Below are 16460 nucleotides of genomic sequence, written 5' to 3'. Positions count from 1 at the left end.
GCATTGGACTTTGCACTGAAACTTGCAAAACTTACAAAACTTGCACTGTTTACCTTATTTGGACTTTTGTGGACTTTTGCACTAGCAGGATTTCTATTTGGACCTTGCATTCACACTTGCACCTTTGCATTGTACCAAAACCTCAGCTTTTCTATGACGAGCCTAACCAACCTAAAACTGTGCAGTCTGGACTTTCACTAGTAACACCTATTTGCTATAACCAGCAGCTAGATAACAAGTTGTAGCAGTCAGCAATTTAGGTTTGTAAGGGGGACAGCTGGCTCTGTCCGTGCAGTCCCGTGATCCAAGTATAGAGGCTGTATTATGTGAATGTGCTGAAACACTGCAATAAGTTACATTTCTTGCAAAGTAACAATTTCTATGAAAGCTATGAAACTGACGTATCTTTTCTCTGTGAGAACTACAGAACTACTAATGTATTGCGCATGTGCATGTACTGCGCATGTGTATGTGTGATGTATGGTGTGTTTTATGCGCATGACCACTAATTTGTATAAGAACGAGTGTCAGGTGACGCTCGGCGCGCAGTATCCTGAGTCTGAACTTAGTACTGTGACAGCTAGCTAATAAAAGTTGCCTTGCTTTGGAAGTCAGCGTCTTGGCCTCCTGATTTACTTGCTGATTAGTCCGGTTACAAGAAGATATGAAGCAGCTAAATGAGAATTTATTCCTGAGAACCAATGGTCCACGGAGCCCAGTGGTCTGTCACAAGTAGCTACTAGGATCACACAGATTAGGTCCAATCTTTTCACTCCCACTCAGAGATAAGTGGTGGCTTTTTCAAGTCTACCTGGAAACTGTCCAAACCCCTAAATATAGGTAGGCGTTTTTTATTTTTTTTCAGCTTGGACGCTTATATCTAGATGTAGGAAACAGACGCCAATGTGTGCTTTTACTGGGCGTTTTAATTTTTTTTGTTTTTTTAGCCAATTCTTTAAATTTAGGCACTGGAAAGAGACCCCAGTATGTGGGGTCTGCTGTTTTTCACAACCAGCGCTTAAGGGCTTGCACGGGCTTCCTTCTGCTTCCGAAAGCAATCAAAACCGGCAGATTTTGCAGAAAGAATCATGAGAGAAGCATGAGAATCGTGAGAAATCCTCTCTTCCAACACCCTAATGCCTGCTCCAACGTGGCGTTATTTTTTGCATTGGTAAGGCAGTTCTGTTTCGGACGCTTTTTCATGAGCATTGGAGAAGAATACCTCATACCTTATGTAATGAATTTATCTACTAAGTTACTATGCTACAAAATGACTTCATTTACATGAGCTTGACTACATTTGCATTCTGTCTGTGTTGGTGCCTGATGCGCTCATTTGCTGCGCTAGACCCCTCTGTACATTCTACACTGGTAAATGCAGGCGCTAGTACAATGCTAATGGCCTCTAGCGCCCATGTTTACTTTTGAGCATCGGGGCATTAAGCACTAATTTATAAAATAGTGCCTAAGTGAAGTTAGGCACCTCACTAGCATTTACTCCCACATCCATTTGAGCGCCTAACCTGTGGTGCACTGTATAGAATTAGGGGGTTTGTCCCCTATTTATCTGTTCTACTCTACTCATGATTTTATAAAGTCTATCGTATCTCCTTTTTTTCTCAAAGCAGAAGAGTCCTAATCACTTTAGGCATTCTCTACAGGAAAGTCATTCCATCCCTTTTATAATTTTGGCCGGCCTTCTCTGTACATTTTTCTAGTTCCGCTATATTTTTTCCAAGATTAGGTGATATGGAAACATTATGATAGTCTCCATCCCTTTCCAGATAATTCTATTTGCTTTTTTTTTTTTTTTTTTGTCGACCACTTCTCACTGAGCTGGGAATTTCAATGTATTGCCCAAGATCCTTTCCCTGGATCTCTCCTTTTCCAAGATCCTAATATGGAACCCAATGTTGTGTACCTATAATTAGGATTATTTTTTTTCCTATTTCATCACTTTGTATTTATCCATATTAAGGGGTATGCTTACTAAAGTACATTAGTGTTTCTAACGCACCTTTAAATTTAAGGTGCTTTAAAAGCTAACATGCCTATACATTTCTATGGGCGTGTTAGCGTTTAATGCGCGTAAACCATTTACATGCGTTAAAAATGCTATTGCGCCCATAGTGTATCTTAGTAAACGTAGGCTCAAATTTAATTTCATCCTGTACCCGATTACCCGGTTGGAAAGATTGGTATTCCTACTTCCCGAAATGTGAAAACAGTGCACTGGGGTTGTTTTGGGGAATATTATCTTGATATTTCATTCTATACTTCTACGCACACTATCATCTCTCTCCCTTTCTTAGACTCTCAGTCTTTGTCTCACTCACACTTACCAAATCTCTCACTCTTTCCTTGGCATCATGGTGGCTCGTCTGTGCCCCCTTTGCCTTTTTAAGTTCCTCCTCCATTGCTGTGAGTCTGCCATAGTTAAACAAGGGTAAAAAAACAAAAAGGATTTTTAGTATCCTTTATATTAAAATCTTTTTTTTAAAGTTCACAAAGCAATAATTTGCAACTTAGATTGTGAGCTCTCTAGGGACAGAGAAAGTACCTGCATATAATGTGTACAGCGCGGCGTACATCTAGTAGCGTTATAGAAATGATTAGTAGTAGTAGTAGTACATTCACACTTTTCTTTAATCACCTTTGAAACTGTGCATTATTAAACCAATTTTCAGCTTTTGATCATACATAACAACAAAGATTAAAGGGTGGCCAATGTAACGCCAATGTTTAAAAAAGGTTCCAGAGGAGATCCGGGAAATGATAGACCGGTGAGTCTGACATCAGTTCCAGGCAAAATGGTAGAGACTATTATAAAGAACAAAATTACAGAGCATATTAAAAAACATGGATTAATGAGACAAAGCCAACATGGATTTAGTGAAGGGAAAACTTGCCTCACCAATCTATTACATTTCTTTGAAGAGGTGAACAAACATGTGGATAAAGGTGAGCCAGTTGATATTGTGTATCTGGACTTTCAGAAGGCGTTTGACAAAGTACCTCATGAAAGACTCCAGAGGAAATTGGAGAGTCATGGGATAGGAGGTACTGTCCCAGTGGTGTGCTGGAGCCGGCTCGCACCGGCTCGCAAGAGCCGGTTGTTAACTTTGCTCGGCTCTTGCGAGCCAGTTGTTGAATTGCGTGAGCCGGCTCTCTTCCTCCCTCCCAATCCGGTCCCTTACATCAGCGACTTCATGAATTCTTCGGGGTCGCTGCAAGCGCTGACTCTCCCACGCTGGTGCTGCAGGTTCGCATTTTAAAAATGGCCGCTGAGACTTCCAGAGGCGGCCTCGCAAGACTTCTGCCAAAGTCTTGGAGGCCGCCCTTGTAAGTCTCAGCGGCCATTTTGAATCGCAAACCTGCAGCGCCAGCGGGGGAGGGTCAGCGCTTGCAGCGACCCCGAAGAATTTGTGAAGTCGCTGACGTAAGGGACCGGATCCGGAGGGAAGGAGGGAGGAGGGAGGGAGGAGGGAGGGAGTTGAATTCGCCGAACTCGGGAGGGGGTGGCAGGGGAGAGAAGGGAGTCGCTGGGCATTTGTGAATGGAGGGGAGGGGAGAGAAGGGTCACTATAGGTGCATGCAGGGCAGAGCAGGGGAGAGGAGGGTCACTGCTGGACATAGGTGGATGGAGGGCAGGGGAGAGGAGGGTCACTGCTGGACATGGGTGCATGCAGGGCAGGGGACAGGAGGATCGCTGGGTATAGGTGCATGTAGGGCAGGGCAGGGGACAGGAGGGTCACTGGACATGGGTGGATGGAGGGCAGGGGAGAGGAGGGTCACTGCTGGACATGGGTGGATGGAGGGCAGGGGACAGGAGGGTCACTGGACATGGGTGGATGGAGGGCAGGGGAGAGGAGGGTCACTGCTGGACATGGGTGCATGCAGGGCAGGGGAGAGGAGGGTCACTGGACATGGGTGGATGGAGGGCAGGGGAGAGGAGGGGAGAGAGAAGAAATGCTGGACATGGATGGAGGGGAGAGAAGAGTGAGGAAGGAGATGAGATGAGGAAAAAGGAAGAGAGGAGAAAAACTGCACATGGATGAAGAAAATAGGCAGAAGCTGAGGACCAGAAATGAAGAAGAAAGGAAGAAAGAAATAAATGGAAAGGAAGCCCTGGAAATGGAGTTAAGAGGACAGATAGCAGCAGAATCGGATACTTGGCCAGCATGATCAGAAAAACAGTCACCAGACAACAAAGGTAGAAAAAGAAATCATTTTATTTTCATTATAGTGTTTGGAATATGTTCACTTTGAAAATCATGTGCTCAACATTAAAAGTTTATATTTATTTACTTATTTATGGCATTTTATCCCACATTAAACATGAATTAGATTGGAACCTGGGATCATTTAATTTTTTTTTCCTGGAGAGAGTAATGCATTGCCCCCCCCCCCCCCCCGGCTATAGCCAGCTCTGCAATTTTGGGGGGGGGGGGGGGCGCAGAGGTGGACGGGGGGGGGGCACAGAGGTGGACGGGGGGGGGGGCACCGTGGTGGACCGGGGAGAGAGCCTGTTGTTAAAAATTTACCAGCACACCACTGTACTGTCCTATTGTGGAATAAAAACTGGTTAAAAGATAGAAAACAGAGAATAGGGTTAAATGGTCAGTATTCTCAATGGTGAAGGGTAGTTAGTGGGGTTCCCCAGGGGTCTGTGCTGGGACCTCTGCTTTTTAACATATTTATAAATGGGCTAGAGATGGGAGTAACTAGTGAGGCAATTAAATTTCCTGACGACACAAAGTTATTCAAAGTCGTTAAATCGCGGGAGGATTGTGAAAAATTACAAGAGGACATTACGAGACTGGGAGTCTAAATGGCAGATGACGTTTAATGTGAGCAAGTGCAAAATGATACATGTGGGAAAGAGGAACCCAAATTATAGCTATGTCATGCAAGGTTCCACGTTAGGAGTCACTGACCAAGAAAGGGATCTAGGTGTTCTTGTTGTTGATGATATGTTGAAACCTTCTGCTCAGTGTGCTGCTGCAGCTAAGAAAATAAATAGAATGTTAGGTATTATTAGGAAAGGAATGGAAAACAAAAATGAGGACGTTATAATTCCTTTGTATCGCTCCATGGTGTGACCGCACCTCGAATATTGTGTTCAATTCTGGTCGCTGCATCTCAAAAAAGATATAGTGGAATTAGAAAAGGTGCAGAGAAGGGCGACGAAAATGATAAAGGGGATGAGACGACTTCCCTATGAGGAAAGGCTAAAGCAGCTAGGGCTCTTCAGCTTGGAGAAAAGGCGACTGAGGGGAGATATGAAAGAGGTCTATAAAATAATGAGTGGAGTCGAACGGGTAGACGTGAAGCGTCTGTTTACGCTTTCCAAAAATACTAGGACTAGGGGGCATGCGATGAAGCTACAAAGTAGTAAATTTAAAACAAATCGGAGAAAATGTTTCTTCACTCAATGTGTAATTGAACTCTGGAATTCGTTGCCAGAGAATGTGGTAAAGGCGGTTAGCTTAGTAGTCCATAGACCATTATTAAATTGGACTTGGGGAAAATCCACTATTTCTGGGATAAGCAGTATAAAATGTTTTGTACTTTTTTGGGATCTTGCCAGGTATTTGTGACCTGGATTGGCCACTGTTGGAAACAGGATGCTGGGCTTGATGGACCTTTGGTCTGTCCCAGTATGACAATACTTATATACTTGGGATTCTAAATGGAATCTTGCTACTCTTTGAGGTTCTACATGGAATCTTGTTATTCTTTAGAATTCTAGAATCTTGATACTCTTTGAGGTTCTACATGGAATTTTGCTACTATTTGGATTTCTGCCAGGTACTTGTGACCTGGATTAGCCACTGTTGGAAACAGGATGCTGGGCTTGATGGACCTTTGGTCTGTCCCAGTATGGCAATACTTATGTACTATAATAAAAGAGGCAGAGGTCATGAGCTCATATTGGGCCGTGGGTGATATTGCAAGAATACATGCAGCCCTAGGGAAGGGAAGAAGATAGCATGTTCTTTCATTTTTACATATTATTTTACACTATACTGTAAGATTTTTGCTATCAGCTGCTTTCAGATATTTTTGGAAAGGCATCTGATATGTACAGATTAAACGTGTGACACAACCAAATAGTCTGGAAAAAGAAATCTTAAAGTATTTCCTACCTAAGGAAAGGGCTAGCCCACAGGCAGGTCGATGGCTTCATGGAAGTACCTAACACTGTGGCTCTTGGCTAAGGTTTTCCCTTCCCTGGAGGCAGTGCACAGAGTCCCTGGATAGAGGGGAAGGGGGAATCTTAGTCACTATACTCTGGCACCACTGATCAAGGTTTATAGTGCATGTTTTGAAGGATTGGAATGCTCTAAGTAATCCGTGTATCTCTGGAAGCTAGGCATCAGCATTTATTTCAGCCCTATGGCTGGTGTATTTGCTCATGCCTAAATGCAGAGGTTACACATAATGGTAGGTGCCCCTTAATAGAATTCCTCTCCCCGTGGCTTTCAGCTGCAGAACAGATACATTATCTATTTAATTCAGTCCTGACAAATAGCAGCAAATTGTGGGAGAAGCTATGTTACCCACATCTGGGCATGAAGTGACATAGAGCGGGGCCTCACCTGCTTCCAGTCTGTGCTAACAGCTTCTCTTTTGCCTCCAGGCGGCACCTGAGCTGCTCCTCACTTTTCTGCAGCAGTGCCTGCTGCTCCACCAGCTCCTGGATCTGATCCGCCAACATTCCCAGCTGTGCTTCCAGGCTGCGATGCTTCTCCCGTGTCTCGTCCAGTGCGGCCCGTAATGCACCAATTTCTTTCTGGTACTTGGGGGGAGGGGGCAGGTGAAAGGGAGACACACAGAAGAACCATGGATTTAGCAAGGATCTATGGTAGGCATCTTCGGAACCTGTAAGCCACATTGAGCCTACTGCTATGCGGGAAAATGTGGGATACAAATTTAATAAATAAATAAATAAAAATAAATCTAAAAATGTGTTAGATGTGGCGCTGTACACTGGTTGGACGGAGGGGATCTTATCTTACTGTAGTCAGATATAACACCTCTAACACCAAACATACCGTGTTTCCCCGAAAATAAGACACTGTCTTATATTCATTTTTGCCCCCAAAAATGCGCTAGGTCTTTTTTTCAGGGGCTGTCTTATTTTTCGGGGAAACATTGGGGTTGGATCGGGGTTGGCCTGCCCGCACTCAGTCGCTCCCAGAACTAACCTTAAACGCCTCCTTTCACCTTCGCAGCAAGCAGCAGCAGGGCAGGCCACTCCTTCCTTCCGTGTCCCGCCCTTGCCTGACGTAACGTCCGCGAGGGCAGGGCACGGAAGGAAGGAGAGGTCTGCCCTGCTGCTGCTTGCTGCGAAGGTGAAAGGAGGCGTTTAAGGTTAGTTCCGGGAGTGACGGTGGGTGGGGGGGGCCCGGCGACCTCGGGTGGGGGGCGGCCTTGTCCGGCTCTCGGCGGCCCTGCTTTCAAACAAAAATTTGCTAGGTCTTACTTTCGGGGGAGGCCTTATATCTACCAATTCAGGAAAACCTCTACTAGGTCTTATTTTCGGGGGATGTCTTACTTTCGGGGAAACAGGGTATCTGTTGTAGATAGGGCTGTGGAATCAGTACACCGAACCTTTGACTCCTCTATTTTTCTACTGTTCGACTCTGTCTCCTGCTGAAATTAGGCTTTACATTTTTTTGTTCTGGATCTAAAGTAATGGTAAATATAACTTTAGATCCAGGACAAACGTTTTTAAAATTTGAACCTGGAGCTGGAGTCAGTACATTTTTACCAACTCTGACTCTGATTCCACCCAAAATTGCTTCCAACTCCGACTCCACAGCCCAGTTTTAGGGTATGCACTATAAGGGATCTACTGCCATGAGCTGGGAGAAGCCGGCCTCCATGCCTCCCCCAGTAATAACCTTTCTGTATAGATCCTGCTGGCCATGCCTTGCCCCAATGTCTGTAGATCAAAACTGTTGCCAGAGGCATTACTTAGTGTTTTAAAATGGTCTCTTCCCCCTTCTCCAGCCTCTCCCCTCTTGTTCCCTGCAATGCTACTGGAGGAGAGTGGCAGGGACAGCTTGTTTTCTGCTGTCTAATATTCTGAACAGTGGCCACTGGAGTTAGGGCCCAGCCCCTTTGTGCTCATGCCTAGTGATGCCCTTGAATGCAGTTGAGAAGGTGTTAGGTCTCTTAAATGTTCTCTCCTCAAGTCACCACCTTCTGGTTCCAGGTGTGCCAGTCATCTCACAGCACATGCGTATGAGAGGGTTCAGTAATTTGCTCCATAGTTTTCCTTACCACTGGGTGACTGAATTGCTCATGCTAAAATCCTGCTGAGACCAGTGCAGCTGTTACCTGTTCCGAGGACTGGTTTTGATCCATTCCGAGAAAAACCCTGGCATTCTCCTCAGACTGGAATTCCCAAGGCACTGTAGATTTTCTTCTGGGGAGAGATGCCGAGGTCCTTAGCCTTCCTCGCATCTTAGAAAAGGAAAATAAACATAGTGCTAATATCTGGTAAATTTTTGCTTTGAGACACAAAGCAGTGAAGAGCGTGCATGAAAAAATTAACCAGCTGACACAAGAGAGTGTAGGCTACTGTTAAGATGGGTTATTTTACCATTAGTCATGCTGTTTTTCGCACAGGGTTCCATTTGATACAGTGAGACCCTTTGCACATAAATGAACAGACTAGCAATTGAAAAATCTGCCTATTTATTAAGGGCACATTCTACTTTGTAGAAATGGGTAAAAGTCTTTATGAATCTTTTTAATATAATTTCTGAACCCATCTAAGTTTATTGATCACTCCCTGATGAGAACCAGGAAGGATGATGTAAAGAGAAAGGCTGTGAACGATGACTTCCTGATGAGAAACAAATGGTAAGGGATTAGGAAAAGCATGCATAAAGTTTCCTTTATAAACCCTGGGTGGGAAGGAGTAGGGAGAGCGGCTGTATCTGATGGTTTTCTGGTCAGCCCCTGTTAAAGAAATTGCATTACCTGAGCTGACCTGTCTCCTGCAGTGCGCTGTGTTGAATGCCTGCGGTTGAGGCATTCATCCCTCTCCTCTAGTGACTCTGGCAGATGTTCACTGCTGCGGTGCTTCCGGACACGATGGGCTTTGCCTTGAGAGGGTACACTCTGTGTCCGCTGTACATGCTTCCTGTCCCTGGCAAGGCTGTGTGAACGGAGCAGGCTGCGCAGACAGCGGTCCTCCTCCCTTTCCTTTTGTTTCTGTATGCTGATCATCGACTGGCTTTTGTTCACAAGTGGGCTGTGCTTGTTCAAGTCCCGGGGAGCCAAGAACCCTGGTTTCTCCAGCTCCACACACCTGCAGTTCAAGAATACATACAAAGCAATACTAGCAGAGCTATCAAATGGCAAGTGACCACCATATTTAGAGCAAAAGATTATGAGGTTCTCAAAGGATATTCAGTGTCATATATCTGGGTAGTGTTGCTGATCACTGTTGCACTATGCCCCAAATTCTATATAGTGCGACAAGTTGCATGCACAAATCTGGTCATATTCTGATTAGCGTGCACAACATAATTGGCTTAATAAGCCATTCAGCACTGATAATTGCCACTCAACAAGCAATTATTTACACTAAGTGGCTTGAATTAGAATTTATGCGCACACCTTTTTAAGTTTATTCTGTAAAGAAACGAGCATAAGTTTGAAGACGCAGATCTGAAAAGGGGGCATGGCCTTGGGAGGGCCATGGGTGGGTCGTGGGTGTTCCTTGAATTTACATGCAGTGTTATAGAATATGCCCGTTCTGTGCATAATTTAGGCGTGGGCATTTACACCAGGTTTTAGCTAGCGTAAAAGACTGTGACTACATTTAGTTGGGGGAAACGGTCTCTAGGCATATTCTACACACTAAACCTAAATTTAGGTGTATTCTATAAACCGCGCCTACATAGGCGTAGTTTATAAAATATGCTTAGGTGTAGTTTTTTCAGCACTGATTTTTTAGACCTCATAAATAGAATCTAGCCCAGTACAGTTAACTATAGGGCAGTCTGTGGGTGGGGTCAAGGCACAGCTGGGAGTTACCCAGGCATCATTGATATTCAGTAGCTGTCCTAAGACAACCAGGTAGCTATCCACGTACTGGCTGCTGAATATCAGTGATACCCAGGTACTCCCAGAAGGCTGACAAGTATCTACATATGGCTGGTACCTAAATAGAGGCTGGCACTGAATACGTGGGCCTAATTCATTTAAAGAAGCACCGAATGCTGTAGGTTGAATCTTGCCCCCTACATTTTCACTGCAAAATTCCTGAATGGTTCAGGAAGACTCCTTTGCAGGCTACAAGGTTAGCGATGGGCGGAACGAGTATCAGTGACGAGAGAAATGGGTGAGATTCCATCACAACGTCTTGAGATCAGTTCCTGCTCAGTTCACCATAATTATAAAATGTTACACATGTTGTTAAGGAAGGCAACCTTTGGCTTACCCATGGTCCCCTTTGGGACCGATGCAGATTGAAGCCGGCACTGGTGACCCCTCCTGGATAGCAGTCAGGATGGTAGGCAAAGGCTCCAGCTTGCTCTTGGTTTGCTGAGGAAGAGGTGATGTGCAGAGTTAGAGGGCTAAGAGAAGACAAAACTCAGATATGCTGCTAAAGAGACTGCTGTGGTTGGGTTGGAGAGTCCACCAGAGCACTAGTTTTTGTCCACCTACTCCTTCCCAGCCTTCTTTTTGCTGACATGGAGGAGAACAGATACTGGTGAGCTCTGCGGCAGGACTTAATAATAAAGGGGATAATTTTATAAGATATAAGAAGTGGCTGGATATGTTTTTATTGCAAATCGTCATGATTCAACACAACCATTTTTCAGTGACAGGGCCTGCTTCAGGAGTCTAAAAAACTAAATTCACCACAGCAAAAGCTGCATTGTCTGGTTAGGCGCCACCATGCTGAAACCAGTACGAGCATGGCTAGAACGGCACCACACAATAATCAATGCATCTTCGGCAAACAGTCTCTTTAACAAAAATAGTAATTTACCAACGCATCGTAAGGTCTATCCTGCAAAGAGATTCCCGAAGATGCAGTTGATTATTGTGTGCTGCCTACATGTCAAAAGGTCATTAATTGACAGGTGCTGATATGCAACCTGTGCCATTGCACTTAACTGCAAAAGGACATCTACATGGGTGGGCCATGGGCGTGTCTTCTAGATACACAAGTACTTTATAAGATGCTATAAATTGCGCATTTCATTTGGATCACCTGGGTGTGCCAACTTACATCTACCATTGACATGGCGTAAGAGGGTATGCCTAAATATTGGAGCGTCAATGCCGATTTAGGCTAGTGTTCTATAACAGAATTTTGGTGCCAGGATGCCACTATAGTATTGGTGCTAAGGACCAGATTCTATAAATCATGCTTTAAAAAAGGCTCTGGAAAAAGAGCATGTGCCCTTTATAGAATCACGCTGATACCCACACCCAAACCTTAAGCACCATACTTACATCTGCTGTAAATGCTGATGCCCAAGTAGGGTGGGCTGAGCCAGTATTCTGTAACTAACAGCGCAACTTTTTGTAATGCCCCTGACACGCCCATGCCCCCTTTTGAGTTACGCTGTATGGGAATAGTGTGCAGTCAGATGCACGTGCAGATTTTAATGGGAGCCAATTGACTTCAATAATTGGTTGTTGCACCCAATTATTGATCATTGAGTTCGTTATTCAGTTCATTTGCATGCACAGTACGGGAGGGTGCGCAGATCTGGGTGCCATATATATAGAGTTCAGGGGGTAAATGCACAGCATTGGGGCACCTAAACTGAGGTGCCAATTTATAGAATTATCCCATATCTGCTGAAACTCCCTGAATTAGCACATTGACCTATTTCCATTCTTTCCGTGAGCAAAATGTTCCATAATTTCGCCACTCTCTGAGCCTATAGAAATCCTTTTGTCCAATACCTGATCCAAGTTAGTGACTATCCTGCAGAGAATGGAATGCAAAATGGAAAGGGAGGAGCCTAAATCAATGTAGCCCTCATAGTGCACCATGGCCGCGTCACTGTCTGTGCTGGAGATGTTCTGCAGGAACTCTGTCATGGTCTCCTGGTTCTGCTCCAAAACGTCATTCATAAATCCCATGTATTCCTCTTTATCACCAAATCTGTGCAGTCACAAATCAGTAAACGGTCATTAATCCTATTCTAAGTGTAGAAATATACAGCTTCTCTGTTTTAACAACATAAGTACATAAGTATTGCCATACTGGGACAGACCAAAGGTCCATCAATCCCAGCATCCTGTTTCTAACAGTGATCAATCCAGGTCACAAGTACCTGGCAAAATCTCAACCTTGAATAGTTTTGTATCATCTGCAAATTAATCACCTCACTTGTCATTCCTATTTCATAGTCATCAGACCTAAGTGTATCAATATACAATCACCAGTCTTGTATTTATGTGTTAATAAACCAATATAAGTCTATAAACCATATGTGGTCCGCTTTACTCTGCTCTATTCATCTGGTACAGCTTCTCTCTTAAGCCTTCCTATCTGGAGGTCTTATCATAGGGTCATTATGGGGGTCATTAGGCCCCACACTGCCCTCCTCAAGAAGCAGTCAAAAGTACCCAGTGATTTGTTTCCCCCTCCCCCTATATACAGGGCAAGTTCTATGGCACCCCCTTGTGGTAAAGAAAGCAAGACAGTGGTGATGGCCAAAAAAGCAAACAAAATGTTAGGAATTTCTAGGAAACGTATAGAGAATAAAACAAAGAATATCATAATGCCCCTGTATCATTCCATGGTGCGACCTCACATTGAGTATTATGTGCTATTGTGGTTGCTGCATTTCAAAAAAGATGTAATAGAATTAGAACAGGTACGGATCCAAGATGGCTGCCAGACTGTAAGGACGCTTACAGAACTAGAGGACATGAATTGAGGTTGAAGGGGGGCAGACTCAGGAGTAATGTCAGGAAGTATTTTTTCACAGAGAGGGTGGTAGATACGTGGAATGCCCTTCCGCGGTAGGTGGTGGAGATGAAAACATTAATGGAATTCAAACATGCGTGGGATAAATGCAAAGGGATCCTGTTTAAAAGGAATGGATCTACGGAATCTTAGTGGCGATTGGGTGGCGACTCTGGTATTTGGAGAGTAAAACTGGTGCAGGGAGGACTTCTACAATCTGTGCCCTGATCGTGGCTGAATAGATATGGATGGGCTGGAGTGCAAATTTTAAGGGGCTTCAACATTAGCTTCAGAACGTTTAGTATAGGAACAGTGCTGGGCAGAGTTTTACTGTCTGTGCCCTGAGAAAGGCAGGGACAAATCAAACTCGGGTATACATATGAAGTATTACATACCATGTAAAATGAGTTTTATCTTGTTGGGCAGACTGGATGGACTGTTCAAGTCTTTATCTACCGTTATTTACTATGTTACTAGCAGGCTTATTTTCGAAAGAGAAGGGTGCCCATCTTCCGACACAAATCGGGAGATGGGCGTCCTTCTCTCAGGGCGCCCAAATCCGCATAATCGAAAGCCGATTTTGGGCGTCCTCAACTGCTTTCTGTCCAGGGGATGACAGTGGCGTACCAAGGGGGGGGGGCAGTGGGGGCGGTCCGCCCCGGGTGCACGCCGCTGGGGGGGGTGCCGCGCGCCTGTTGGTCCGAGTCCACTCGTTCCCTCCCTGCTGTTCCCTCTGCACGGAACAGGTTACTTCCTGTTCTGGGGCAGAGGGAGCAGCAGGGAGGGAACAAGCAGACTCGGAGCTAACAGGCGCACGGCACCCCCCCAGCAGGTAAAAATGCACCCGGGGGGGGGGTCGTGCTGCACCCAGGGGGGGGGGGTAGTTTTGACGGGGGGGGGGGGGCGCATCAGCGATCCGCCCCGGGTGTCAGCCAGGCTAGGAACGCCACTGGGGGATGACCAAAGTTCACGGAGGCGTGTCGGCAGCATAGCGAAGGCGGGACTGGGGCGTTCCTAACGCATGGGCATCCTCGGCCGATAATAGAAAAAAGAAGGGCGTCCCTGACGAGCACTTGGGCGACTTGGTCCATTTTTTCTTGCGACCAAGCCTCAAAAAGGTGCCCGAACTGACAGATGATCACCGAAGGAATCGGGGATGACCTCCCCTTACTCCTCAGTGGTCACCAATCCCCTCCCACCCTAACAAAAAAAAAAAAAACTTAAAATTTTTTTTTTTTGCCAGCCTCAAATGCTATACCCAGCTCCATGACAGCAGTATGCAGGTCCCTGGAGTAGTTTTAGTGGGTGCAGTGCACTTCAGGCAGGCAGACCCAGGCCCATCCCCTCCCCTACTTGTTACACTTGTGATGGTAAATGTGAGCCCTTCAAAACTCACCCAAAACCCACTGTACCCACATGTAGGTGCCCCCCTTCACCCCTTAGGGTTATGGTAGTGGTGTACAGTTGTGAGGAGTGGGTTTTTTGGGGGGTTGGGGGGCTCAGCACCCAAGGTAAGGGAGCTATGCACCTGGGAGCAATTTGTGAAGTCCAGTGCCCCCTAGGGTGCCCGGTTGGTGTCCTGACATATGAGGGGGACCAGTGCACTACGAATGCTGGCTCCTCCCATGACCAAATGGCTTGGATTTGGTCGTTTCTGAGATGGGCGTCCTCGGTTTCCATTATCGCTGAAAATTGGGGACAACCATCTCTAGGGATGACCATCTCTAAGGTCGACCTAAATGTTGAGATTTGGGTGTCCCCGACCGTATTATCGAAATGAAAGATGGCCGCCCATCTTGTTTTGATAATACGGGTTTCCCCGCCCCTTTGCGGGGACGTCCTGCGAGGACGTCCTCAGGAAAACTTGGGTACCCCGTTCGATTATACCCCTATATGTTACGCTTGTGTCTCTTTCTCCTAGTTTACTATACCTAAGCATTGGGGGAAGCCACCTGTTTTGCCTGATTGGCAGGTGGTTTTCCCCCCTCTGCACCAATCAGAGATCACAGCATTTACCTGCACGACTTCGGGCGAACCAGCTTCTAAAGGTGGTGAGAAGATCCTGAGCTTCAGGAGCGAAGTTTTGCTTAGCCAGCGAAGTTTGCTTAGCCTGGAGTGGAGGAGTAGCGTAATGATGAGTGCAGCGGGCTTTCATCCTGGCAACCTGGGTTCGATTCCCATTTCAGCTACTTGTGACCTTGGGCAAGTCACTTAACCCTCCATTGCCCCAGGTACAAACATCTTAGATTGTGAGAGAAAGTACCTATTTATAATATGTACAGCGCTGCGTACATCTAGTAGAGCTATAGAAATGATTAGTAGTAGTAGTCCTGCTGCTCTCCCGTGTCCTGGCGTATTGCCTCTGTCGGGTCCTACTGGGTTGGTTCCGGAGTTGTCTGACCTGGGAGCAAGCAGGTTGTAAATAGAGGCTTCTGCTGGAGTGGTCATTTCTCAGCCTACACCATTGGGTGTAAGGTTGGATGAAGAGCGTCCTGGAAGACAGGCAGAGGAGCTGTTTTCGGTTCTTCTGCTATTGGTCAAACCGGCAGAGATCACGCTGGAGGCAATTTGGCATACCTTGGAATCTCTTTATAACATTTCTTCTGAAGTCCTACCCGCACTGGCCCAGAATGCTTGACATATTGAGGGTCTGGAGGAGAGTACTACTGCTTTGAAAGACAAGGTGGTGATCCTGGAATCGCAAATCCATCAGGTGAAATCTATAGAAACTACTTTGTTGCAGGATAAAATGATTCTGTATCATAGAATATAACATTTTGAGAATCACATTAAGAGTTTAAATTTGAGACTACTTCATTTTCCTCAATTAGCAACATCTACACCTAAAGAAACTTGTTATAGATTTTTGAAGGAGACCTTTAAATATGAAGATGTGGGATTTCCCCCATTGAATTGTAAATATTTTATTCCATTACCATCAAAAAGCGTAGCAGCTCTCTGAGACCTTACCAAGGGGAAGTTACCTCAAAGGCTTTGAATTTAACTGGTATACTCAGGGCTTTTTTTGAGGGGGTACTTGGGGGTACTGAGTACCAGCACCTTTTTCATTGTCTGCAAAAATTGACCCATGGACCCCACGTTTTAATGAAAGAGCTCAGGCTCTACACACCTATTCTGCCTTGTCATAGATTTTGTGACTGGTTGCAGGGGGCCTGGCTATTGTGGGTGAGTCCCTCAGTGATCACCCCACCCCTGAAGTACCTGCACCTTTTTTGCTAGGAAAAACGCACTGGGTATACTGGAGACCTCAGAGGAGGGAATAATTTATAACACTGCTCTGTTGGTTTAATTTGTATATCAACAGGACAAAGAAGCTTTGTTGTGTTTGTTTTTTTAGACAGAAGGACTGTTTGGGAGGGAACATTTCTAGATAGACTCAAGTTAGGAGTTAGGAGGTGAAATTATCTTACTTATCTGTGGAAGGTTTTGGCACTTGGTGCTACATTTCAATTACTCTATCTTGTAAATGTTTAATTTC

At 45.4% G+C, this 16460-nt stretch overlaps 1 protein-coding gene across 1 annotated transcript in view; it reads right to left on the bottom strand.

Moving 5' to 3' along the window:
- Positions 1-16460, bottom strand: part of RASAL3 (RAS protein activator like 3) — a 69852-nt gene that overhangs the window by 9486 nt on the left and 43906 nt on the right. The window contains exons 12-17 of the mRNA XM_030197169.1: positions 11950-12151; positions 10466-10569; positions 8998-9328; positions 8350-8475; positions 6603-6802; positions 2343-2427 (exon numbers count right to left, since the gene is read on the bottom strand). Of these exons, the coding sequence (XP_030053029.1) occupies positions 2343-2427; positions 6603-6802; positions 8350-8475; positions 8998-9328; positions 10466-10569; positions 11950-12151 (1048 nt within the window). The remainder of the gene's footprint in view (positions 1-2342; positions 2428-6602; positions 6803-8349; positions 8476-8997; positions 9329-10465; positions 10570-11949; positions 12152-16460) is intronic.

This window comes from Microcaecilia unicolor, chromosome 3, assembly GCF_901765095.1.
Source record: "Microcaecilia unicolor chromosome 3, aMicUni1.1, whole genome shotgun sequence".
Taxonomy (NCBI): domain Eukaryota; kingdom Metazoa; phylum Chordata; class Amphibia; order Gymnophiona; family Siphonopidae; genus Microcaecilia; species Microcaecilia unicolor.
Note: the sequence above shows the minus strand (reverse complement) of the source record. Positions and strands in the feature narration are given on the sequence as shown.